Below are 25,039 nucleotides of genomic sequence, written 5' to 3' on the forward strand. Positions count from 1 at the left end.
AATTACAAATCCTTGCCAAACTCCTTCGTCATTGCAGTCTATCAGTCTGTACGATCATCAGAACCGGAGATCTATTGAAGCCGATATTATCAAATTCTTTCTTCAAATCCTCGACTTATTTCCATTTGTTCTTTTTTCATCCTCTTTTCTGCTTGTAGCTCAAGTACTAAAAATACAGGGACTCTTATGCCCATGCTCCGTCAAAATCCGAATATCTCATCGCCCAGTAATTCGTTTGCTTCACTTTCCATTCTACCGTAAATGAATCCTGTCAAGCTTTTACTCTTAAAACACGTATCGCAAGGCTGATGTACCGAGACTCACATTCATTTGCTATTCCGTTTCGCCAATATTCACTACTTTTTCATTTTAAATCCAATGAAATTTTCCCCATTGAGCATGTGTCATATGCAGCATTTTGCTGCACTTTTGTTACAGAGGTGTTAGTGTTCAAGCGCTCTCTATAGCAATCTAAGCAGGGAACGGGATACGATTGAAAAATCAAGCTACCTTCTAGATTCGAACCCGGGCTCTCGGGTTCGGACACCTGTACATTAACCACCGCACGATCCCAATCCTCTTAAACCCTTGTCTTGGTCTTCTCTCTGAGCCACGATATCCCCAAGGAGGTTGAATGAAAGCAAGAAAAGGTGAGGCCTTATTTCGCGCTATTCATTTCCGACCTGAGGAGCAAACCCAAAAAAGAATCCATTAGAATCGCGGAACAATATGGCGAGACATAGCAAGGAGGTACTAGGGGAAACGGATTACCGAATGTAGCAGAGGGGCGAAGACCAACCCTTACCTACTCGAGGGGAGAACTAGAGAACAGTGGATAGTCTGAACCGTTTGCATCACACCCACGGACATCGTGGACATGTAATTGACCCCAAAGGAAATCGGTTATGTGTAATAACTAGCTCAGTTCAGCACTAATAATGAGCATAAACACACTAATCAACCCGAAGGTCGGTTAGTCACCCAGTACTAAGCCCGACGGCGTATGAAATTCAGACATCAGGGTAGGGGGCCAGTTCCTTTCCCTGGGCCGGTTATAGTTTCCCTGAAAGATCTGGTACTTGAAAAATCACATAGCTTGGGTGGAGCCCAAAGAGGCTTGCCCAGGAATCGTAACCGAGCAAGCCTCCCTGGGCTCCACCCCTCATGTCATTAGGCCCATGCTCTCTACCCCTGGACTACCGCGTCCCCACCGATAATGATAGTTAATAGAAAATCATTTTCAGCTTTGTAGCTATGAATGATCTTCTACGTTGTAGCCCACAAAGAAAAAAAATTTTATTGATGAGATGCTAATTAATGTTGGATGGATTTTAATGGCCTACAATTAAAATGAAATGTTTATTTTTGATCGGTCTCGGTACTTCAGGGTTAGAGGGTTAGATTACTGACCAAAGGGTCTACTGGCTCGGTTTCTTTTCCTGGGAAAGTCTCTCCGGGCACCCTTAGCTCCATCCAAGCTGTGTGATTTTTCGGGTACCAGATCTTCCTGGGAAACCATAGCCACCATAGGGAAAGGTTCTATCCCAGCCTGACGTGTGAACTTAATACTGGGTCCACCATAATCCTACTAAACGGACCATCGGGTTGATTGCTGTGCTTATTGTGTTTTTTATGGTTTATTTTTGAGCCTTTGAAGAATCAAGGGCCTATATAGAGCAGTAAATTTTAACTAAATGTGAAATTTTTAACGGATTTCACGATGGTTAGAAAATTCTAATAGAATACACTGTTTAAAGGCAATAAGTATCTTATCAGGGGCAGAAAAACACGATTTACCTTACAATCATAAAATGTGATATAATTCTGAAAGCCAATAAGACGCTAATAACCTCGATTTTGTTACATTTTAAGCAATCAATTCTATGCAATTAAATACGACATGTAAGAGCAAGTTGATAATTATTCACCCACATTTTATCATACATTTACCGCTTGTCTTGATTTCATGTACGCGGTTCGAAAGGTTCACTAGAGACACAACGCTGTTTTCATAGGGCTTGTAAATCTTCGGTTCGAGAATTACTGTAAAGATATCTTAAGGGTCTTCCCTATGGCACCGCACTGATCCCATCCTCGTTCGTTGACAAATCCGTTGAAAATTGGCTCAATTAGGGTTAACTGAAACAAGTTAATGATACCGAGAGTTTCTGCAAACACACAAGTCACTTCGGTAGCTCCCCAATGCCCGCAATGGAATTGCCTGCGGAGCGAGTGCAATCGTTGAGCCACAAGCAAAGAGATTTTGTTGCACTTTGCTCACTCTATTGGGTAACGCTAGAACTAATTCAACGTTGTTCAATACGAAAGGCACAGCTTCTTCCACCTAGCGGAACAAAAACTCAACGGATAGTTATCTTTTATTTGTTTTTTTATAAGAATCATTTTTCCCTGCTGTTGAAGTTCCTGGGAAATCTTATAGGTGGCGTGTTGATCGTACATGTTTCCAGCGTCTTGGGAAGTGTTAAAGTAATGTTTGTGCGGTATGAGTTATGAGTAAGAAGGAACTGAAACTGTGAAAACATGCCGGAGGTATTGTACAGGTGAGATTCTTTTTCATGATGTTGGAATATAATTGCATAATTTTTTAGAAAGTTTTGTCATGTACTAGTGTATAAGCATGAGTAGTCCCGATAAATTGCTTTAGAGGTAAGACCTGTCTTTAACATGGCGTATTGTGATTATCAGACACATGTTTAATATGTTATGTCTCTTATTCATGTCTCCGTTTGTTGTACTTAATGGAGGCATATCGAATGAAAATATTATTTGTCAAGTTAAGACATTTTGGGCTGTTCAGGTTATGAGATCTTATATTCTTTAATCGTATTAATTTGTTTAGTTGAAGTTCCAATGTGTTTGTTTTTATTTCATCAAATGCTAATATGTTTTGGTAATTATTCTTATGAATGATGTATAATTAAGTGCCGTTACCAGCACTATTGAGATAAATATATCCTAGACGAATCGACTACTATTTTTTACATGGTTACAAGTTGAGTCACAATAAAAGTATTTATGTATGGCGTGTACATTGCTGCTAGCTGTTACTTTTGTTGTATGATATCACTTGTCTGTAATAGAAAAACTCCATTCCATTATTCATACGCCTAATCTACCAGGCAAGTACGATAAATATATGAATCCCCTTTGATTGGTTGAAGTGATGATTCGTTTTGTGGCTTTCATGTTTGCCTTGTTTACACCCACGAAACTAAATAGTGTGTGGATTTTAAGTTCAACGATAGTTTTACTTTGTCAGGCAAGTTACTTTGCATGCTGTGCGAACGGGAACGTTAACCACGGGGAAGTGCCACTTTCAGCCATCTTTCGTCTCTCGTTTGCGATGCACCTCATGATATTCGTGGAGATGCTGACTTGAATACAACTCATATCAATAGGTCTTCGGAGGTGTTAAAGGTAGTATAATAATACTTAATTGCAAAATAACACAATTCCGACGTAAGCATATACAGATTTCAGCGTTATTTACATAACATGGAATGTATGATGGAAATTCCAATTTCACAGATAAGTCGCTATTTTTTCGTATCCAATGTCCGCTTCTTATTTAATATATAATTATTAATTCTTATATGATAATATGTCACTGATTGGAATGAAATCTGTTCCTTTGCCAAAGTAATGGTGAAATCGGAAATAACCTTTCTTCAATCCCAGTCAAAAATTCATTTGTTATAACAAAGGCGCATTGACAATGATATAATTTTTGTGCCAAAAAATACATTTTTATTATTTTTATGCCATTGCTTCTTAGTTAAATGAAAACTGATGACATAAAACCATCGCCTTTTCGGCTCAGCCTTGGCGAAGATGGTTTCATGGGCTGAAGTAGTCGTGTAGATGTACGCCGCATTGATTAGGAGCTACCATATTTGCCAGCCGCTTCATCTGGCAAGATTTAGTTGTAATTTCAAGGTAATGTTCATTTCTTTTCAATATGTATGCCAGTCGGATGTTTTATCGGTAAAGGTGGTAAAGTCTGTGCATTGTTTCGACAATAATAGAGCGGCTAAACGCCACGCAATCATATTAAACATTAAACGGGTGGGTTAATTTAGATTCATTAGTTAGTTATTAATATTGAATTTTCACGTTAATTCTAATAAAGTCTAACACACTCAGTTCATTTAGCGTCCCTTATTCATAGTGGTACGACGTACGAAAGTGGCGTAGCCATTATCAGTAATAAAGCAAATGTAGGTTTTATCTGTGGTACATGCAAACAACTTATATTTCCACGTTGTGTATGTGTTCTGCCCTGTAGTCGGTAGATTATTATTTCAGAGTATCGTGTGATGTTATCGATTTTACAATTTTCAACGAAATTTATCGTCTAGAGTTAAGTTTAAATTAAGGCAAGGCTATTAACGTGGTATGAAATATTTTATCGTATAATTGACGTTTTATATTTCATTTACGATTTTATAGTGAATGGCCGGCAAACATACTATGCAGATGAATGCTTGCAGGTGCAGCAGGCGTTTGCCTTAGGGAAACCTTTTTGACACAAGGTGTTCAGCTTAGCAACCGCATGGTTAATGCCGCTCGAGGCATGATTGCTAGGAGGCGAAGGGCTAGGAAAAAGGCCGTGGTGGTCGAAGCCACTGCTGTTGCTGGGGGCGAGGAGGAGGAAGAAGAAGAAGGTAATGGTGTTGGTACAACGGATTTGGGGGAAAGTGAAGTTCATGTTGAAAATGGAGACCATAGAATCCCAGAAGATTCTGATGGGGTGGTCAACAACATTTCAGGTAAAGAATCCTATGTGGAGTCGAGTATGCATGAGAAAAAGTATCGAATTCACTAGAGTAACCATTTAAGTATCTCAGATATTATAACCCTATTACACAGTGTAAAAATATTATTGTTATACCTTGCCAGCTGTGGGTTACCCATCTAAAATTGGGATGTGCATGATGTAGAATATTTTACCAACCAAGGCATGAACCTTCAGTTGTACAGGGTTCACTTGAAAATATTATTGGATCTCCTTGGCCATTGGTTGTTCCAATGTATTACCAATCATTTTGTTTTTAATTGTAAATTATAAATTAAAGGAATATATTTTAACTTCAAGCATTTGGATAATGATAAATATTCTGACGTAATCCTATATAGTCATGCCCAAAAGGATATTTTAAGTCTTGTTTTCTAATGACCTGTTCTGAATTTTACCATTAAAATACTCAAAGGCCATAGAATTTGGCTGTATACCCTTGCTAAACTCCAGGCAAGTGTTTTTTATTACTCTTTTAACTGTTTTTGAAGGAAAACATTTTCATTCAATTCATTTCCATGGAAGGCCAAACTATTCTCAATAGATAAGCTTGGAAGTTTATCATAATTAAGAAATATGTTTTGGTGTTGATTAAATTTATATGGGCAAGTGATTCTCTTTGTATTTTCTTAATAAAATGAAGAGAAGTGTTTTCTAAAGGTTCAGGTTCATACCCTGAACATTTTTGCCAATGTATTTTTTAATAAGTGTGCTGAGTACAGAAAATTAGTGAGTGTTAGTCTGGTAATTACTCAAATTTAAATCAAAGAGCCTGAGTGTGTTTCTTCCTTTAATATATTAACAATTTTTCTATGCCTCTGGTTGGCTCATATCTCAGTTTAAAAGTGCATTTATTACAAAAATGTACCTAACTGGAAACAAAGTTAATGGTGATGTTTATGATAAAGTAATGAGTTGCAATTTAAAAGCTGACATTTTTACCATTTTAGCTTTCTAAATTCAAGGATGTTTACAGTGCTTAATAGCAATAACTTGTAGTAATAATTATTAAAGAAAATATTTGTAAGAATGAATAATTAAGAGCAAAATATTTGTACTGTGTACTGCAAAGAAAGTTGTAATTCTTTGATGAAACTGAGTGTAAAACTGGCATGACCTTATTGTGCATGGATATATAAATTTTGACATCCTTAGAGGTTTTCATCGGAGTGGCAAAGTAGATTTCGATTTGGTGGCTACAATTAATTTAATCCCTGGGAGAATACTGTATATTAAAATTTTTGAGCCTGTTATAATCACTCAAGTGCCATTGGATGTGGTTTCTCATTTGATTACTGCATCATTTGAAAGTTTTTAAATTGGCTGATCTAAATTGCTATATTCTGAAAAGACTTCCATTGATGTTCAAATAAAATTAAATATTAAAATGCTTTGCGTGAATCTCAAATGTTACACCTAACAAAACATTTTCCTTTTGAAAAACACAATGTAAAATTCGTTCTATCAAGTATTCAGCTTCCTCTTTAGGGGATGAATCTGTTAAGATTAATGGTGTAGTCATTAAGGGATATCTGTGGGTCTTAATCATTTGTGATCGTTACTTCTTAAAATGGGTCATGGGCTTAGAAGTTTAAAAGTCAATACTCATGGCCAGGTCAAGCAATATTGCCACATTGTTTCTGGAATGCACTGCCCCAAAAGACAGGCATATATAATATTAAGAATTAAGAAAGAAGCTACGTTAATGTTACATCACTTTTCATTATATGGCCAAATAAGGTGACCTTTTAACAGTCTATATATCTATACACTCATTATACCATAGATCTCTTAATTCGTGTCTTAGCTCGAATAAAATTATATCACCAGCTTTTTTACTTGTAAGACAGGAGAGTTGGCTACTGTGGAATAATACTAGGCAACTACAGCCAACTTTTCTTTTTGCTCCTCCATAACCATATTGGTAGTACATTAATAAAGAACAAGTATATCTGCCCTCCACAGTAAGTTTGAATAATCTTCTTTTTATAATTTACCTTGCAAATTATTGCTGCAAATTTTCTCACATTTAAACTTTGGTTTCCCACTTAGGAAACCACACTTGGTAATGACAGCCAGCCACACCCCTCAAGACTTGACACCTTTGAAAACTTCCTAGTTTACCCTTAAAATTGTTAAGACCTAATAGGTCATAATAATAGCATTATATTAATGAACCAAATCATTGAATTTCTTATCAATTTTTAATATTATTGACATAAAAATTTTTTAATAAAAAACTTCATAGAGGGTAGTATGTCTTTCCTAGGCTAAATGGAATATTCATTTGTGTGTATTTGGTAAAGAAAAATATCATGCCATATCTATTTGTAATATTTTTTACAATTGAAGCTAAAGCTCTCTCATAATTGTCACTAGCCATAAATATTTACTTCGTAAGAATAAGAAAGGCTTTGGGTACCATGCATATACCTAAACCCATATTTATTCAGTTCATATCCTTTAAATATATCTCTCGTCTTGCCTATTATTATTATGCTACCCCATCTAATGCCTACCAATATCACCCTAATCTTTAAATCATTAATACACCCTTTGCACTAAAATATTTTGAACTTCTGCTAAGTTTCTGTTAATTTAATGCTTTTTTGCTGCCATGGTGAACTATTTTTGTTGTTTAATGAATAATTTGATTTGAACTAAAAATATATTTCAAATGGAACCCAGGGGTAATCAATTTGGGGGACACTACTCGTAGATATATGTTATTCTTGAGAGGTTTTGGTGAGTGGGCACTATTGCTTGCATGCTATAAAAGTTAATTCAGGCTCTTAATGTGGACTGGTGCTGTTAAAGGTGCCACGTTCGTGGAGGTGAGGATGAATGGAGCCCTCAGTGATCATCTTGTTGAGGAAGAGGACATCGGGAAGAAATATGGCAAGCTGAGGTGCCTGATTGAGAGCGACGAGAACGTTAGTGGGAGAGAGATGTTGCTGGTGGCGGAGGATGTCGGGGACGGCATCGGGGAGTGCTTGGTGATGGTGGAGGACGATGAGTGCATGAGCGGAGAGGTGTGGGAGGGCCTGGTGGAGGAGGAGGTGGTATCGGAAGAGACAATGGTCTACGAGGAGGTGGTAGCAGTGTCGGAGTCGGGCCAAGAGGAGGTCGCCCCACCCCAGGATGGGGCCGTGTATGGCACAGAAGATGGCGGGGACATCCTCGAGTATCGGGAAGAGGAGCTGGTCACCAGTGCCAGCCAGGATACGAATGGGGAGATTATCCGGGAATGGACGGTGGCAGGGGTTGACGAAGAGGAGGTGGTGTCAGAACTGGTGGAGAGTGTGACCGATCTAGAGATGGTGGAGAGTGGTAAGGAGGAGGGGGTGGATATGGTTGTTGCAGCAGAAGAGGAAGTGGTGGAGGAGGGAACCACAGTGGAGAACATTGGGGAGGAAAACACTATGGACCCATCAGACATTGAAGGGGAGATGTTGGCATCACTCCCGAGGTGCTCCCCTGCCTCCCACGTTGAGGAAGATGAAGATGAGGAGGACAATGAGGAGAGTGTTGTCATCATGGGCAGTGCATCATCAGGAGCGCCCTGTCTCCAGGAGACAGTCACAAAGGAGGGGGAACGAGGGAGTTCAGTGAGAGACAGCAGCACAGGTGAGGAGGACACGGGTGATATTGAGGATTACGGTGTTAAATCAGCATCGAGGACACGTGCTGGTAGTACAGACACAAGTTGTTCTTCGGATGGTCCCCACGGGGGTTTGACGGTTGGGGAGATCCCATTTGGTTGCCCTGAGTTGGATTGCGAGGATTTGGGTTTGAGGAGGAGGCGGAGAAGCAGTCGTATTCGTTCACTCCTTGTCTCAGCAAAAAAGTGTGGAGGGAGTGGCTTGACCAAGTCAGAGTCCCACTCAGAGGATAGTGGAGGAGTGAGAAGTACCAGTGTGTCCAATGTCGTTGCCCCCCACGAAACTCAGTCAGCCGTAGCGATATCGGCATCCCCCGCAGACATTCCTGTGGCCTCATTGCCACAGCCAAAGCCACCCCAGCCATCGCCTCCTCTCTCGTTTCAAGATAGCAGCAAGCCTGTAAAAGTCAAATCTAGGTATGTGGTTTTTGTTTTATGTTTTAATATTGTCTCATGATATTTTCTTGCATGTTGTTAGTTCTCTCTACTCTTATCTTTTTGTTTTAGTCCTGTTTGCCCTTGGGTATTAAAAAGCATTTGGGTAGAAGGACCCAACCAAGCATTATTAAGAAAATTGAGTTTTACTATAATGCTCATGAGGTGTGTGCCTCTGTAGGCATCATGGAGTAAGCATTTGGTATCTCAATTGCCTTTAAAGCAATGTCTTTGTCTCAGTAATATAGGAGCACCAGTCTCTTAGAAGAAACTTAGAGTTGCAATCAATTGGTCTCTTGATTTTTGATATCTGCTCATTTGAAAATATCACCAGTTGGAGGTAGTAATTAAAATAAATCAATGAGTGCACCATGACTGATGAAATAATATTTTAGGGCAGTCCTCGGTGATTCAGGTTGGTCTGGTGGGAATTGATAATAGCAATGTTTCTTATTTCCCAATAGACTAAACAAATATGTTTGCAAGTATAAATTTATTTGTACAACATTTGAAATAATGCATAACTAGTGTAATCGCATTGCACTTCTATCATCAGAAAATATTAAATGTAGCCCTTTTCCATAAGAAACTTGTCCACTGAATAATGATGCTAGATTTAAAAAAAGGACATTCACTACACTCTTAAAATTAACAAATATAATTTTAGGGTTCATACAACGAGAGGCCTTGTTCAGTGCAGAAAATGGAAGTATTTAATGTGTAATTTGAATTTTGTAAATTATCAATTGAAATAATAACAATGAAACATTTCTAAACTGCTTAATGAGAAGTACCTTCTATATGAATTTTGTAGCGTACATTATTTTGAAGGGTCACTTAAATGTTATTGGCAGCCTTTGGCAACTCCGCCGTAATTTTAGGGTTCAATAGTTAACTCACATGATGATGATAGGGTGCATTGATTACTCAAGTATAAATTTTTATATCTGTATAGATAACACTAGTGCTGACTGCTATATTCCAGATGCTATTCTTCGAAGCCATAATATTTTAATCACTGCTTTTAGCGAAACTTGTGTATTTCTTCCTTGATTCCTTCATTCATTCAAATCCTTATGACAGCTTGAAATTTTGTTGCCCTTTTTCAATATAGGCAAAGGCCAAAAAATTAAAATCAGATTCTCTTTTAGGTAATATTGACAATGTGGTAAATAAAATGAACAAGCTTTGATGTTTAATGTTTCTCATTTGGAAGAAAAAGAAGCTCTTTTTATCCGGTCGAGTGCTTTAGCCACTTAAGCTACCGAGGTGTCCTCTTAAACTCTGAAATTTTGGGGCTTTTAAAGGAACAAGATGTTGTGACGAAATACCGTACATACAATGTCACAGGCATTTGTATTCGTGTGCAACGCGCCACAGTCCACGAGATTAAAGCCAACTTTTAAACACTTAAGCTGTTTATACCTTGAAAAATTCCAAAGAAACTGCGGGAGATGCCGCAACAGAAACTTTTAACGGAGACATCCGCTAATGTGCATTTCATTCATTTCGTTAAAAGTTACTGTTGCGGCATCTCCCGCAGTTTCTTTGGAATTTGTCACAGTATAAACACCATAAGTGTTTAAAGTTGGCTTTAACCTCGTGGACTGTGGCGCGTTGCGCACGACTATGAATGCCTGTGACATTGTATGTACGGTATTTCATTACAACATCTTGTTCCTTTAAAAGCCCCAAAATTTCAGAGTTTAAGAAGCTCATTTGTTTAAATATTACTTGAAGATAAAGTGATGTGAAATTTGTAATGAGATCCGTTCTCTTTTGGCTAGAGTAAATATACTACCTTGATCAAAAAGTTCCCGGAATAACCACCGTGTGGCGCTCCCATCGTTCCGATTTGAGTTCTGTTTTTTTTGTTACATTGGTACATCTGTTGTTGATATTCCCTTTAAATCTTAGTGTCATAACTTGACATTTGCAAAAGTTACGTAGCCAAGAGTACATCTATCTCTGTGTGTGTTGGCGATTTTTTACAATTGCAGAAATGGATTTAAATTTGCAACAACGAACTTGTATTAAATTTTGCGTAAAAAACGGATTTAGTGGCGCACGGACGTTGGAAATGTTGGAAAAGTGTTTCGGCAACGATTCTCTAAAAAAAACGGTCGTTTACCAGTGGCACGAGCGGTTCAGAAGTGGTCGTGAGTCAATCGAAGATGATGAACGCAGTGGCAGACCATCGACATCGAAAGTCGGTGAAAAAATTGATAAAGTAAAAGAAATGTTGGTCAATAACCGCAAATTAACCATCAGAGAAATAGCGGAGGACTTGAACATTGCCTATGGATCCGCCCAAGACATTGTGGTTAATGATTTGGGTTTCCGTGGTGTAGCAGCAAAGTTGGTGCCAAAAGACCTCAATTTCATGCAAAAAAGAGACCGTGTTGACGTCGCAAAAGACATGATTTGCGAGGCTGAATCCGATCCCACATTCATCAAAAGGATCATTACTGGAGACGAGACGTGGGTTTATGAGTACGACACGCAATCCAGACATCAGGCAAGTGAATGGCGTTCACCAAATGAGCCGAGACCAAAAAAACCACGTCGTTTTCAGTCCAAAAAGAAGGCAATGCTGACGGTTTTCATGGATTACAACGGTGTAGTGCATCATGAATTTTTGCCAGAAGGCCAGACAGTAAACGAAGAGTATTATTTGGGCGTTATGAGACGTTTGCGTGAAGCAATTCGCCGAAAGAGACCAGAAATGTGGGCAGAAAACTCGTGGATTTTGCACCATGATAACGCACCGTCGCACAGTGCTATCATTATTCGTAATTTTTTGACGAAAAATGCAACAAATACCATCCAGCAGCCACCGAATTCACCTGATTTGGCTCCCTGTGACTTCTTTCTGTTCAATCGAGTTAAAAGACCATTACGGGGAACGCGTTTTAGCAGCCGAGAGGAAGTAATGGAAAATTCGCAGGAAGCACTGATGGACATACCGAAAACCGAATATAAAAAATGGTTCGAGGATTGGATCAAGCGCTGGCATAAGTGTGTTGCAGTCGATGGGGATTACTTTGAAGGGGACAATATAGATTTAGATGAATAAACTTGTATTTTTAATTTTCTGAATAAATTCCGGGAAATTTTTGATCAAGGTAGTAAGTGGATGGTGCCAGAGAAGGAATCAGATGGCATAACTTAGTAACTCTTCCAACGAAGATTTTTTCCACTTGAATACTTATTTTTGTACTCTTTTTTTAATAATTGGGCCTTACAGTATATATATATGTATATATTAGGTCATTTTTGTAAGTTGTTCAAGTGTATTTTTTATAAATTCTCTGGGACTTATCTGTCTGGTTGATTGTTGTCATACAATTGATAACTTCAGCTTGCCACAGTATGTACAGCACCAGTTACTCGGAAATGAAGACCCTCTTTAAAGCAGAAGTGATTCTCTGTTCATTGTCCTGAACAGCACACTTTTTTCATATAGACTCCAATCATAAATGTCTTTACCAGAAAATTTAATGTCCGGTGCCTTCCCTAATTTTACATGTCCGATGGAAAGGCCAAAGTGCTGCTTTTTGGACTAATGATAAATAAATAAATACCTTAATCCAGAATCTTCTTCAAATCGGGCATCTAGGAAGATGGTATCAGGAGGATTTATGCCCTTTTTGTGGATAGTAATTTATATAAGAGTTCTAGCTTTGGGCTTTGATTACCCTCCAGACAAAACAACTGTGGCTTATTGCAACAAGTTTCAAATGAGACTTTTAGAATTTCTGCGTCATTTTAAAGTGGATTTTCAGATGCATTGTCAAAGCTGCTGTTTCAAGTGTGCCAGCTTAAAGAAATAACTTCCATTGCAAAGTTTTTGTATTGTGATTGAAGTTTGAGAAGATTGAAGATTGAGAAGGCGGGGGGAGGAGCCTGCAACATTTCCGTGCGTTTTTATGACCACACACTTCTCACCGTACACTTCCACTAAATGGCGATGCATTCATATTGAAGAAGCATTGATTTTTCATTTAAAAAAATAAGTGACCATACTTTATGAATCGCCCTTGTATCTATATATTCATATAATATAATACAATATACACAAATATATATATATACTACCTTGATCAAAAAGTTCCCGGAATAACCACCATGTGGCGCTCCCATCGTTCCGATTTGAGTTCTGTTTTTTTTGTTAAATTGGTACATCTGTTGTTGATATTCCCTTTAAATCTTAGTGTCATAACTTGACATTTGCAAAAGTTACGTAGCCAAGAGTACATCTATCTCTGTGTGTGTTGGCGATTTTTTACAATTGCAGAAATGGATTTAAATTTGCAACAACGAACTTGTATTAAATTTTGCGTAAAAAACGGATTTAGTGGCGCACGGACGTTGGAAATGTTGGAAAAGTGTTTCGGCAACGATTCTCTAAAAAAAACGGTCGTTTACCAGTGGCACGAGCGGTTCAGAAGTGGTCGTGAGTCAATCGAAGATGATGAACGCAGTGGCAGACCATCGACATCGAAAGTCGGTGAAAAAATTGATAAAGTAAAAGAAATGTTGGTCAATAACCGCAAATTAACCATAAGAGAAATAGCGGAGGACTTGAACATTGCCTATGGATCCGCCCAAGACATTGTGGTTAATGATTTGGGTTTCCGTGGTGTAGCAGCAAAGTTGGTGCCAAAAGACCTCAATTTCATGCAAAAAAGAGACCGTGTTGACGTCGCAAAAGACATGATTTGCGAGGCTGAATCCGATCCCACATTCATCAAAAGGATCATTACTGGAGACGAGACGTGGGTTTATGAGTACGACACGCAATCCAGACATCAGGCAAGTGAATGGCGTTCACCAAATGAGCCGAGACCAAAAAAACCACGTCGTTTTCAGTCCAAAAAGAAGGCAATGCTGACGGTTTTCATGGATTACAACGGTGTAGTGCATCATGAATTTTTGCCAGAAGGCCAGACAGTAAACGAAGAGTATTATTTGGGCGTTATGAGACGTTTGCGTGAAGCAATTCGCCGAAAGAGACCAGAAATGTGGGCAGAAAACTCGTGGATTTTGCACCATGATAACGCACCGTCGCACAGTGCTATCATTATTCGTAATTTTTTGACGAAAAATGCAACAAATACCATCCAGCAGCCACCGAATTCACCTGATTTGGCTCCCTGTGACTTCTTTCTGTTCAATCGAGTTAAAAGACCATTACGGGGAACGCGTTTTAGCAGCCGAGAGGAAGTAATGGAAAATTCGCAGGAAGCACTGATGGACATACCGAAAACCGAATATAAAAAATGTTTCGAGGATTGGATCAAGCGCTGGCATAAGTGTGTTGCAGTCGATGGGGATTACTTTGAAGGGGACAATATAGATTTAGATGAATAAACTTGTATTTTTAATTTTCTGAATAAATTCCGGGAAATTTTTGATCAAGGTAGTAAGTGGATGGTGCCAGAGAAGGAATCAGATGGCATAACTTAGTAACTCTTCCAACGAAGATTTTTTCCACTTGAATACTTATTTTTGTACTCTTTTTTTAATAATTGGGCCTTACAGTATATATATATGTATATATTAGGTCATTTTTGTAAGTTGTTCAAGTGTATTTTTTATAAATTCTCTGGGACTTATCTGTCTGGTTGATTGTTGTCATACAATTGATAACTTCAGCTTGCCACAGTATGTACAGCACCAGTTACTCGGAAATGAAGACCCTCTTTAAAGCAGAAGTGATTCTCTGTTCATTGTCCTGAACAGCACACTTTTTTCATATAGACTCCAATCATAAATGTCTTTACCAGAAAATTTAATGTCCGGTGCCTTCCCTAATTTTACATGTCCGATGGAAAGGCCAAAGTGCTGCTTTTTGGACTAATGATAAATAAATAAATACCTTAATCCAGAATCTTCTTCAAATCGGGCATCTAGGAAGATGGTATCAGGAGGATTTATGCCCTTTTTGTGGATAGTAATTTATATAAGAGTTCTAGCTTTGGGCTTTGATTACCCTCCAGACAAAACAACTGTGGCTTATTGCAACAAGTTTCAAATGAGACTTTTAGAATTTCTGCGTCATTTTAAAGTGGATTTTCAGATGCATTGTCAAAGCTGCTGTTTCAAGTGTGCCAGCTTAAAGAAATAACTTCCATTGCAAAGTTTTTGTATTGTGATTGAAAATGTTTGTCTAGTTAAGAGGTTTTCCATGTTCTACCTCGATAAATCCTGGGCCAACTGTATACATACACCTAATATAGATTATTTGCATTTGGGTTCAAAATGTCCGAAGGTATCAAAATATTTACAAAAATTTATTGAAGATTTGTATGATGTTGTCATCCTCGTACAAGAAGTGTTGTTACCACTTGACTGACCATGGAATTCAGAATTAATTTTCGAAAGCATGAAATACAGCCACCATTTTAGTACATAAAGATTGGAATCAATTTTAGATCATCTTCAAAATTGCTTGAGCCAGATTCACGTTCAACAATCATTATCTTTGCACATACCCATTAGCAGTAGCTCCATTAATTATAGTTAAAGGTAGTCTGTTGGCCATGCAAGGTTTTGGAAGGACCCTGACATTATTAGATAAGGTTGTGTCATAATAAACTTTGAACTTCTCTAGCATCATGCTACTTTATGCTTTTGTTTTTGACCTTATTATATGTCATGCTTCTTCTTCTCAGACTAGATACCCTTTAATTCTTTGTGACAGTTTCTCTGCTGTAATTATCACAATATTCTTCTTTGCGTCTTAGTAATTGACATTCTATCAGATTAATGTCTCCTCTTCCAATTTTTCAATTCGTTTTTCCTTTCTGTTATAACTTGATGTAGCTAAAACATTGAAATTCACTTGTAGTAACAAAATATGAGTCATTCCTGTTTCTACAGATCAAGGTCAAACAAGAGTAGATTTAAAATACCATATAAAAATGAAATTGACTGATTAAGAGTAAACAGCTACCCAGTGGCATTTACTGTGTAAACAGGAAGTAAGTAAGTTTGGAAGGATGGGTAAAGGAGCTCCAAATATTTGTGTGAGGAGAATTCAACGTCCCTCTTGGTGAAATGTCTTCATAAAGGAAAAGCATTTGAGTTATTTCTGCTCAAAGATTCTTCCCTGTGTAGACTATGGATGCGTAATGCCACAATGGATTGTTGGATTCTGTTTAGGTTTGCGTTAGACTATGTACTTTTCTCAAATGACACTGTAGCTATCTACATGACAGTACAGTGTTGCCTGGAACCAAGTTTCTCAACACTTAAGTTTGGGCATCCATGCATTGATTCATTAAGGGATCCTGAAGGTCATGCAATAATTTGATAAGAAGTGGAGACTTTTGGATTTTGTGTGGCATATGCCAATAAAAATAAATGTTTGCATTTTTATGTGTGAACTTTGCATAAAAACTCTGTAGATAGTGTTAAATTTACCTATTGAGCATCTTTTACTTGGTTTAGGGATCAATCAGTCTTAATGGTCTTCAATGGATTAGTGGAAGTATTATTATTGTTGCAATTATCTGGCATAATGCTGGGCTGAACATTCAATTGGTACACTTATATCTTCAATTCACAGTCTAAAGCATAGTTGTAACTGCTGTGTGCAAATTTCTTAAAAGTGTTGCAGCATTTAGCTAATTCATTATGTCATAAGGTTGGTCCCCGTGGTCATTGGAGTACATGAGCAACATCTTAGTGTAAACTAATTTTAAGAGAGTTGTGAGGCTAACATAATTGTGTGATAAGTGGCAGAGGGAATAGAAAATGAAAATCTAGTGTTACAAAATTAATTAATGGGTTACTCGGTGCCATGAATGTTATTTCGTGTCTTGTGAACCGTAGTACTCCTCAAGTATTCCTTCTTATTGTAATAAGGCCCTTGCACAATCTTGAGAGTACATACTGCCTACTTCAATGATTCACTCCTACTAAGTGTCATCTGATCCTCAAATTTCTTGTCTTTTATTTCTTGGGTGAGGTATGGATTAGTTGTGTGGTATTCATGAATCAATGGTTGCATGGTATTTAAAACGTGAATAGTCCTCTAATTATTCTAATGAACTCATACATTTATATTCTAAAGGATTTAGTAAATGTTAATATGTACAAGACAAGCAGGAAGATTAAATTTTTGTGCATGGAGAGAGATATTGGAGGGGTTGAAGCTGACAGTTAGAATGAAGGCCGTGGCAGATCTAGAAAACCTCTATTAAGTGGGGAGTTATTTTCATTGATAAGCATAACTAATTTATAGACTGCAATGCACCCTGCCACAGTAGATAATTATATGCTTAGGGAACAGCCACCCTTAAAAATTAGGTTAGGGCATATGGGTAATGTTAATTTTAAAATTTGAGCTGAAAATATTCCCCAAATCAAGTCAAATGAAGGGGGGCTTAGGCCTCACCTCAGATATTTGGCTTAGGCCTGACCCTGGACACTGGTACAAATCCAAAAGTACAAGAACTTTCCATCCGAGGTGCTCAGAATTGTGGATCCAGGGTTTGTGGCAGAGTAAGCAGTGCTCTCACGCCCGGGTGTCTCTCACCGTCAGGTGGAGGCGCTCAAGTGAGCTTGAGATGGGCGGGGGGAGGAGCAGCGATGGTGAGACAAGGACGACGCCTCCACCACCCGCCTCGCCCCGGCTGCAAGCGCCACCACCACCCCCTCCTCCCCCCGTGTCCCTGCCCGGCCCATCTGCCACAGTGCCCCCCCCTTCCGCCCAGACCACAACTACCACCACCACCCCCGAGTGTTGCTCATCCATCACAGACCAGCCTCCCTCCACGTTCATCACTCCCTCTTCCAGGACCGACGGGACCGAAGCGAAGAAGGCCAGCGAAGGGAAGAGTGAGAAGAGGGAGAGAGAAATGGAAGAGAGACTGAGGAACTTCGACATAGTTGATGAAAATATTTATCTCACAGAAAGGTATGTAAAAGCCACAATGTTAATTGATTGGTGTGAGGTTTTTTGGTTATTGGTCTTGGAAATTTTAGGAAATGAGTGACCGTTTGTTACATATAAATTTGAAGAAAATATTGATCGCAAGCCGATTTTGTTCCTTTTTTAAATGGGGAAGGCCAGGCAGTTAGATTATCCATAAAACTGTGGCCTTCTTTTAAATTGAAAGCTTTGAATCCTCTTACTCCTTACACATGCCTTCGCACTTGCATATAAATAAATGCTTACGTATTTTTTTACACACATACTATAATGATGTTGTTTTAAAGTAATTTTTGTGCTTAACATATACTGTTCTTTTCATTTAGGTATAATGGGACCCCAGGCACTAAAACCTTTATGAGGCATTCTTATTACCTTTACTCAATTTACCATTTAGTCTACCTCTTATGTAATGGAAATTGTTGGCCAATGAATACATAACATGACTCATTGTGGTAGGGACATGGTATCTTTTGATGTATTCCCTCATATTCTTAACGGTTTTATTTTCCTGAGAATTGGTCATTTTCAGTCCAAGTAACTGGCAAAGCCATGACACTAACATTTGTTCAAATTCTATAAAATGTTCTATAAGGCAATAAAATGTTCTATAGGACAAGGCCTATAAAAAGTCAGTTGCATAGCTTGAGTCTCTTTGAATATCTTGTAGTTGAGATTTTTTTGGGAAAAACATAAAATTTTGTTTTAATCATGTAAAATGTTATATTATTTAATAATATCATGGTGAGGTTTCTTCCTTTCTACTAATGCATGATAACAAGTTGATGGGTTGCTCAATGTTCATAACTGAGCTGCTCAGAAATTTCAAGTTTGATACATTTTAAATCGAAGCCATAATATAAGTCTGATAATAGTAATTCAGTTCCTTGGAATTGAAAATTTTGGGCCACTTCACTATCAAGTTATAAAGATAATTTCTGTTTACTCCTTCTCATTTATTTAAAAATTTAATGGGTTAGGTGTAAGCTGGATATGATTATTTTTTACAGCAATGGGATTATTCATTAACAATTTTTTACAGCTTGCGGGAAATTGGGTTTAAAGCTCAAATAATATTTTTTCTTATCTTTGGAAATAAGAAGTCTTAATATACGTAAATATCGTAAATACCTGAAAACAAAGCTACCATTCATTTTTTTCATCATTGATGTCTGCCACTGCATTATTTCCCTAATTTCCCTTGATAGTTAATCCAGATTAAAACGATAAAATATTTTTCATTTACAATCTGTATTGCCTATCTCATACATAATTTTATCTCATCATCATGACTGAGCTCCTGTGGTAGTCTCCTGAAATAAATAAATGTTGCAGATAACTTCTTCAGTTGTTACAGCATGCTAAAAAAATGCCAATTTTTAACATAATGCAAAAACCCTGGGACAAAAATATTCTTAGTGTCTGTGCATGCATTTCACCAAAAGAAAATAATGGAGTGGTAAAATACCATGATGCAAGGGGATTAAGATTTATCACTTGCCTTGAAAAGAATCATATGAGCCGTGGATCTTCCTCTTTTGGAATATAACCTACCCTATCAAATGTCAAAATGGAAAATTGTGTGTGGAACTTTCTTTGATAAGGTCATATATCCATAAATCTTAACCAATTTAAGTAATTAAAACGATTAATGGAATTGGTTCTACTTTGCTGGAAAAGGGAAATTAAAGTGCCTAGGATGCAGGCCGCCAGGAAAATTTTGAAGATAAGATTCCTGCAAGCCTCTGCTTTTGCTGACACGTATAAATCTTTTATTTCATTCGGAATATGACATCTTACAAAATTCCAAGCTCCACATATTTGTATTAACTTGGAACAAGAGTAATCATGGAAATTTTTATTTATGTAATCTTTTCCCACAGATATGTGCTAATTCATGCTTTTTTGTTGTATTCCAGGAGTTTGATAGGTTATCTCTTGAACCTGGGATTGAATGATTTCATTTTATTTTTATTTCCATCCTTAAACCATATTTCCTGCTGTACATGACTGTTTTAAAATCCATTGATCATTTTACCCCTCAGGACAAGGAGTAAGGAAGCCAAGCGCATGGTATGCGATTGCACACTGACCAAGGAGGAGCAGACGAGAGGGGAGCCAGGTTGTGGCGAAGACTGCCTTAACAGACTGCTCATGATTGAATGGTGAGTGATTGGGTGATGCATTGAAATTTTGCAATTATCTCATGTAGTAACTGGATTGTTGGTCAGAGGAAACTAGATTTTGTTTAATTTTGGGGATACAACTGTAAAAACATTAAATTACATGATAATTGATAAAATTCAGTCTCTTGCTATCATTGTCACTCACTCGTTTTCATGAGAATTGTTGTTTTCAGTGGTTCACGTTGTCCTGTTGGAGATTGCTGTACAAATAAACGTTTCCAGAAGAAGGATTATGCAAAAACCGAAGTCTTTCGTACCGAGAAAAAAGGCTTTGGTTTACGAGCATTGCAAGATATGCCAGTGTGAGTATGAGCATGAATTAATAAAAATAAAAAGAGCATTTTTTTGATTTATTTTTGTGGTGTTGAAACTTCATGCATGATATGATGTTTAAAATTGTATTTGTAGAAGTGAGATGGCTCAGTGCAAGTGGTGATGTGCTTTCCAATTGTTTATCAATCATTTCAGTGGTACATTTGTGATGGAGTATGTAGGGGAAGTGCTAGATCCTAAGGAATTTCGCAGGCGAGCCAAGGACTATGCACGTGAACGTAACCGTCATTATTACTTCATGGCATTGAAATCTGATACCATAATTGATGCTACCCTGAAAGGGAATTGCTCACGTTTCATCAATCATTCGTGTGAACCAAATGCTGAGACTCAAAAGGTAAGACCTTCACGTATAAAGTGTATACGTAATATCTAGTCTTGGATCTTGTGAGTGAAGGACAAGTATTTATGAAAACCAGTGTTTTCAATTTAAACCATAGGTACTCCATTTCATAGTTTTCTGTGTGTGTGGAATCATGTTTTTGTTTCATTCTTGCAATTTAAATTCAATATTCTATGCTGTTTGATTTTTAGCATGCACTTTCTTTAGTCCTTTCAGTCAGCGTGTATAGTCTTTGTGAGCAAAGGATTTTCCCATTAAGTTCAAGTTTTCTCTTAGCTAAAGCATGAACAGAAACTGGTGTGATGTTCCAATGATTTGGAATTCACTGCAATGCGTTATTAAACTGGGTTGAAAATGAAAAAGCCAAGGAAATTGTTAGAACGAGCAATGTGGAGATTAGTAGAAACTTGATCGATGGAAAAACAGACATGCTGTTCAAAAAGGTGAAATAGTAAATGGTAGATTATAAAGAAAATGTGATATCAAGTATAGGTGCTGGAGATCTATTGATGAAAAGTTAAAATGGATGGAAATTGAAACACATTTAATTAACTATATTTTTAATGGCTGGTTTTGAGATTCAACAAGGAATTTGAAAATATATACTTTTATACTCTTTAGGCTACCGCCTAATATCAGGGTTATTAATGTCAATGTCAATAAATCAATTTTGGCAGTTCTTACAGCTTTCAAAAATTTGTAAATAACAATAGATAGGATAAAGCCAACTTCTTTTTCCACTTGATATAATATTGTTTTTCCAAAGCCCTTGCTGCATTACCTTTGAAATATTTTGACATGTGAGCGAGTAATTGAAACAATGAAATTTGGCATTTAGTATGGCATTGAAATTGCTAGAGTATGAGGATCTGAAGTAAGCAATATTGAAGGTGCATTGATTTTTCTATTGTATTTTGAAAGGTTGCAGATGGCGACTAGGACGTATGATAGTTTTTAGTTGTATCGAGGTAAAGAATGCAGGCCTCATAGTATTTGTTACATTCAGAAAGCATATTAATGTGGAGACCTTAGTACGTTGGTTGCCTATTTTGCTTATAGAGCTGGCTGTATATGGGAGAAAAACTTGTGGTAATACAGGAGATGATGTTAAAAATGGATCTATGTCTGTGATTGCGTTAGGAATGTGGAGTTAATGGAAATGAGTTTTTCTAGCAGATAAGTTTATCTTGTAATAATTTCATTTTTAAACTCTCTTTTAAGCATTTATGTAGCATTAGCATTTTTATTTTTCCAGTGAAATTTTTATTGCTGTTACTGTGGCATAATAATAGAAAATTACTTTGTCTTACAATCCAAGCATAATAGTGGATGGATGGTATTCCTTTTTAATTGATGTTCAAATAGATTGCATCAAGTTCTAGAAAAGGGTTGTTTTCCTAACAAATTTAATTGTTTTGTAAGGTTTAGGTGACTATTAATTTTATATTAAAAACGCCCAATTTTAATCATGTTTTGTAAAATAAAGGAGAAAATATGAAATTTTGAATCGTAATTTCATATTAATTTTTCTAATGCTTAAATTCTTATATACCTAGTTGTCATTTGTTAGCATGGTTGGTTAAGTTAGTTGGTTGGTAAGATGGTTATTCATTCTAATTTTTCGTTTGATTTTATGAAGTATATGGTTGACTGCATATGTATTACAAAATATAAAGAATAATATATAATGTTAACTTGTGTTATAGTAATACTTTACTGTTATCAACAACTTAAGTGGCATTAAGAACTTCTCTTATTCTTGGCTCTCCTAAATGTCTAGCCTTGAAAATTGGCACTGATATTGTTTGGCAAGCTTCAGTAGGCAATGTTAATTTTGGATTCAGCAGGTGTACATATGAAGAAATGTTGCAACTGCAAATCAGTTCATTATTTAAGGCAAGATGATGAATTGAAAATTGCAGTTGTAAATACTTTGAGCATTTCTACATGATTGAAGGACCTTCAAGATTTCATTGAAGCATATTTGTCTCTCTCTGTACTTTGCATGCATGTATAATGTTTGTGAGAAGTAAGAGGTACGATGATGCTTAAAGTGCTTTCTGTCAATTAATTCTAAATGAATACAATTTTCTCATACATACTTTTCGCCTTAATTTTGCAAACCATTTAATGCAATTTCGTTTGTCTTTTGTTCTGACAGTGGACAGTGAATGGAGAGTTAAGAATTGGGTTTTTTTCCAAGGACTTCATTCCATGTGGAGATGAAATCACTTTTGATTACCAGCTACAAAGATATGGGTAAGTACAGTTTTGTATTTTTTAATACCTAGATGTGCTAAAGCCCTGGTGTGCCATGCTGAAATTTATGGAGTTGTTTCAGCTGTAATTGATTACTCCATTTAATTAAGGGCGTTATTTAATATTATTTGGGGTAAAAAGTTGCCATCTGAATGCAGTAGGCTCTTTTTCCAATCTCAACCAATCAGGAATGTGATAATTGGAATGGGGATGAATATTTTTGCTGTATTTTTTAAAAAATTTCAATGAAAAGATGTGACAAAAAAGTATTCCAAATAAACTTTACCGTTAAAAAATGAAGTAAAATTTCATAGCGTAGACTTTTTCTGAGAACTGAGGTATAGCTGTGTGTAGTTGTTACAGTATTATATCATTAGCGTGATCATTTTACGTGTCCTCATTCTGATTACTAATAACTTACATCTTGCCCTATGAGTGAAGTTCACTTGACATTTGGATAATTAATGATTTTTATAATTCGGTAGCATTCTTTTTTCAGATAGTTTGAATTTTCTTGATGTAGCATTTTCTACTGTTGTGATAATGTATTGAGAGAAAAAAGAGGATTTTGTTATATTTGTATATTTTCCAGTCAATATCTCTTAATATCTTGTCATGGTCCTACCTTCCAACCTGATATGTAGCTAGTAGTATAACCTCATTTTCAACATTATTATCATAATTTATTTTCTGCAATATCTCATAACCTTGTATCTGTGAATGTCATTAAAATTTTAAGTAGCCATTTCATGGCAGCTAATTTCACTGGTATGACTAACTTTTATGAAAGAATAATAATGTAATAAATTGATATGAATGGGTAATTCAAAAAAGGAATGGTAATAATGCCCATCCCTCTTTCTTTTGAACGTATTTTTTTAACTCAAAATATCATTATGATTTGAGGAACCTGCTGGTAGAATTTATTAAATAACTCTACCATAAAAAACATAAGTCAATATTTAATATTGGGTACACATTAAAATATAGTGACCTTACTGGAAAATGAAGGAAAGTGTCTACTTAGAGGAAAGGGAGACAAATATTTTGGCTGAAAATGTGTACCACCAAAAGATTCAGCATTGTAAAGTGAAGAATGGATCATAGAATTCAAGAAGTAATGGTATTAAATATTTAATGAATTTGTGAATCAGGTGGGGGCGATTCTATAAATTGTAATCAAATGGCTGAATTATGTAATAATAAAAGCCTACTGCATACATTTGTTGCTCCCTTTGTCGTGACATAATTAATTTGTATAACCTTATGGTCTAATGCTATCAACATGAATTACCTTATTGCTTGTAGGTATTATTCTTCATTTTTTATATTTGTGCTGAAACTGCTGCCTATGTTGGAAACCTCGACATAATCTAAGAATAGAACAGATGATTAAGTTGCAAGAAGAGCCAAATATTGACATGTGTTCACTGAATCCTTTCAGTCATACTTGTTCATGGTGGTTTCATGGAATTCATTTGATGTTGGAATATCTATACAAATACTGTAATTGATGGCACTTAAGAAACACCAGTTTTTCCAAAATTCAAGAAATCAAGGATTTCTTATATATGAAAGTTCAAATTCCATGTAGCTCATGAAGTGTTCATTACTGAATGTTATTTTAACCCCAGAAGGCTCTTTAGACTCTTATATTAAGATTGTTATAATTACTTGTAATTTAAATGAAGAACACAATGTATTTTTCCACTGCTCTTTATTTTGATACTTCTAGTTTCAACGCTTAGGCGTCATCATCAGGTACCCACAATAATAAATAACAGAAATGGAAAATAAAATACTGAACAGTGGAAAAATGCATTGTGTTCTTCATTAAATGAACATGAACTCCCACAAAGTTGAGGCAGAAACAATTGAATGAATATATATTTACTTGTAGTATTTACAATTACATTCAATTGAAAAATGTTGTGGAGGAGATTGTTACTATTAAGCTCATCGCTGTTATTTGACATTAATATTGTTTTGCTTGCTTCTGCGATGTTAGAAGAGGAGGTGCAAGTGAGATATTGAACGAACTCGATCTTATTTTATCTCAACTGAT

At 36.7% G+C, this 25,039-nt stretch overlaps 1 protein-coding gene across 6 annotated transcripts in view; it reads left to right on the forward strand.

Annotated features, from left to right (window-relative positions):
• Window positions 1-2,462: 2,462 nt before the first annotated feature.
• Window positions 2,463-25,039, forward strand: part of Set2 (SET domain containing 2) — a 56,514-nt gene continuing 33,937 nt past the window's right edge. For 2 of the 6 annotated variants that reach the window (XM_071593014.1, XM_071593021.1), the window contains exons 1-8: window positions 2,463-2,561; window positions 4,471-4,790; window positions 7,634-8,894; window positions 17,464-17,838; window positions 19,899-20,018; window positions 20,213-20,341; window positions 20,508-20,709; window positions 22,877-22,974. In XM_071593014.1, the coding sequence (XP_071449115.1) occupies window positions 4,502-4,790; window positions 7,634-8,894; window positions 17,464-17,838; window positions 19,899-20,018; window positions 20,213-20,341; window positions 20,508-20,709; window positions 22,877-22,974 (2,474 nt within the window). In that variant the 5' untranslated portion in view covers window positions 2,463-2,561; window positions 4,471-4,501. Of the gene's footprint in view, window positions 2,562-3,289; window positions 3,439-4,470; window positions 4,791-7,633; window positions 8,895-17,463; window positions 17,839-19,898; window positions 20,019-20,212; window positions 20,342-20,507; window positions 20,710-22,876; window positions 22,975-25,039 lie in introns of those variants that run through there. The other 4 variants (XM_071593020.1, XM_071593018.1, XM_071593017.1 and 1 more) reach the window with 4 other exon arrangements.

The sequence above is a fragment of the Hetaerina americana genome, unplaced genomic scaffold, assembly GCF_022747635.1.
Source record: "Hetaerina americana unplaced genomic scaffold, ioHetAmer1.1.p SCAF_5, whole genome shotgun sequence".
Classification (NCBI taxonomy): domain Eukaryota; kingdom Metazoa; phylum Arthropoda; class Insecta; order Odonata; family Calopterygidae; genus Hetaerina; species Hetaerina americana.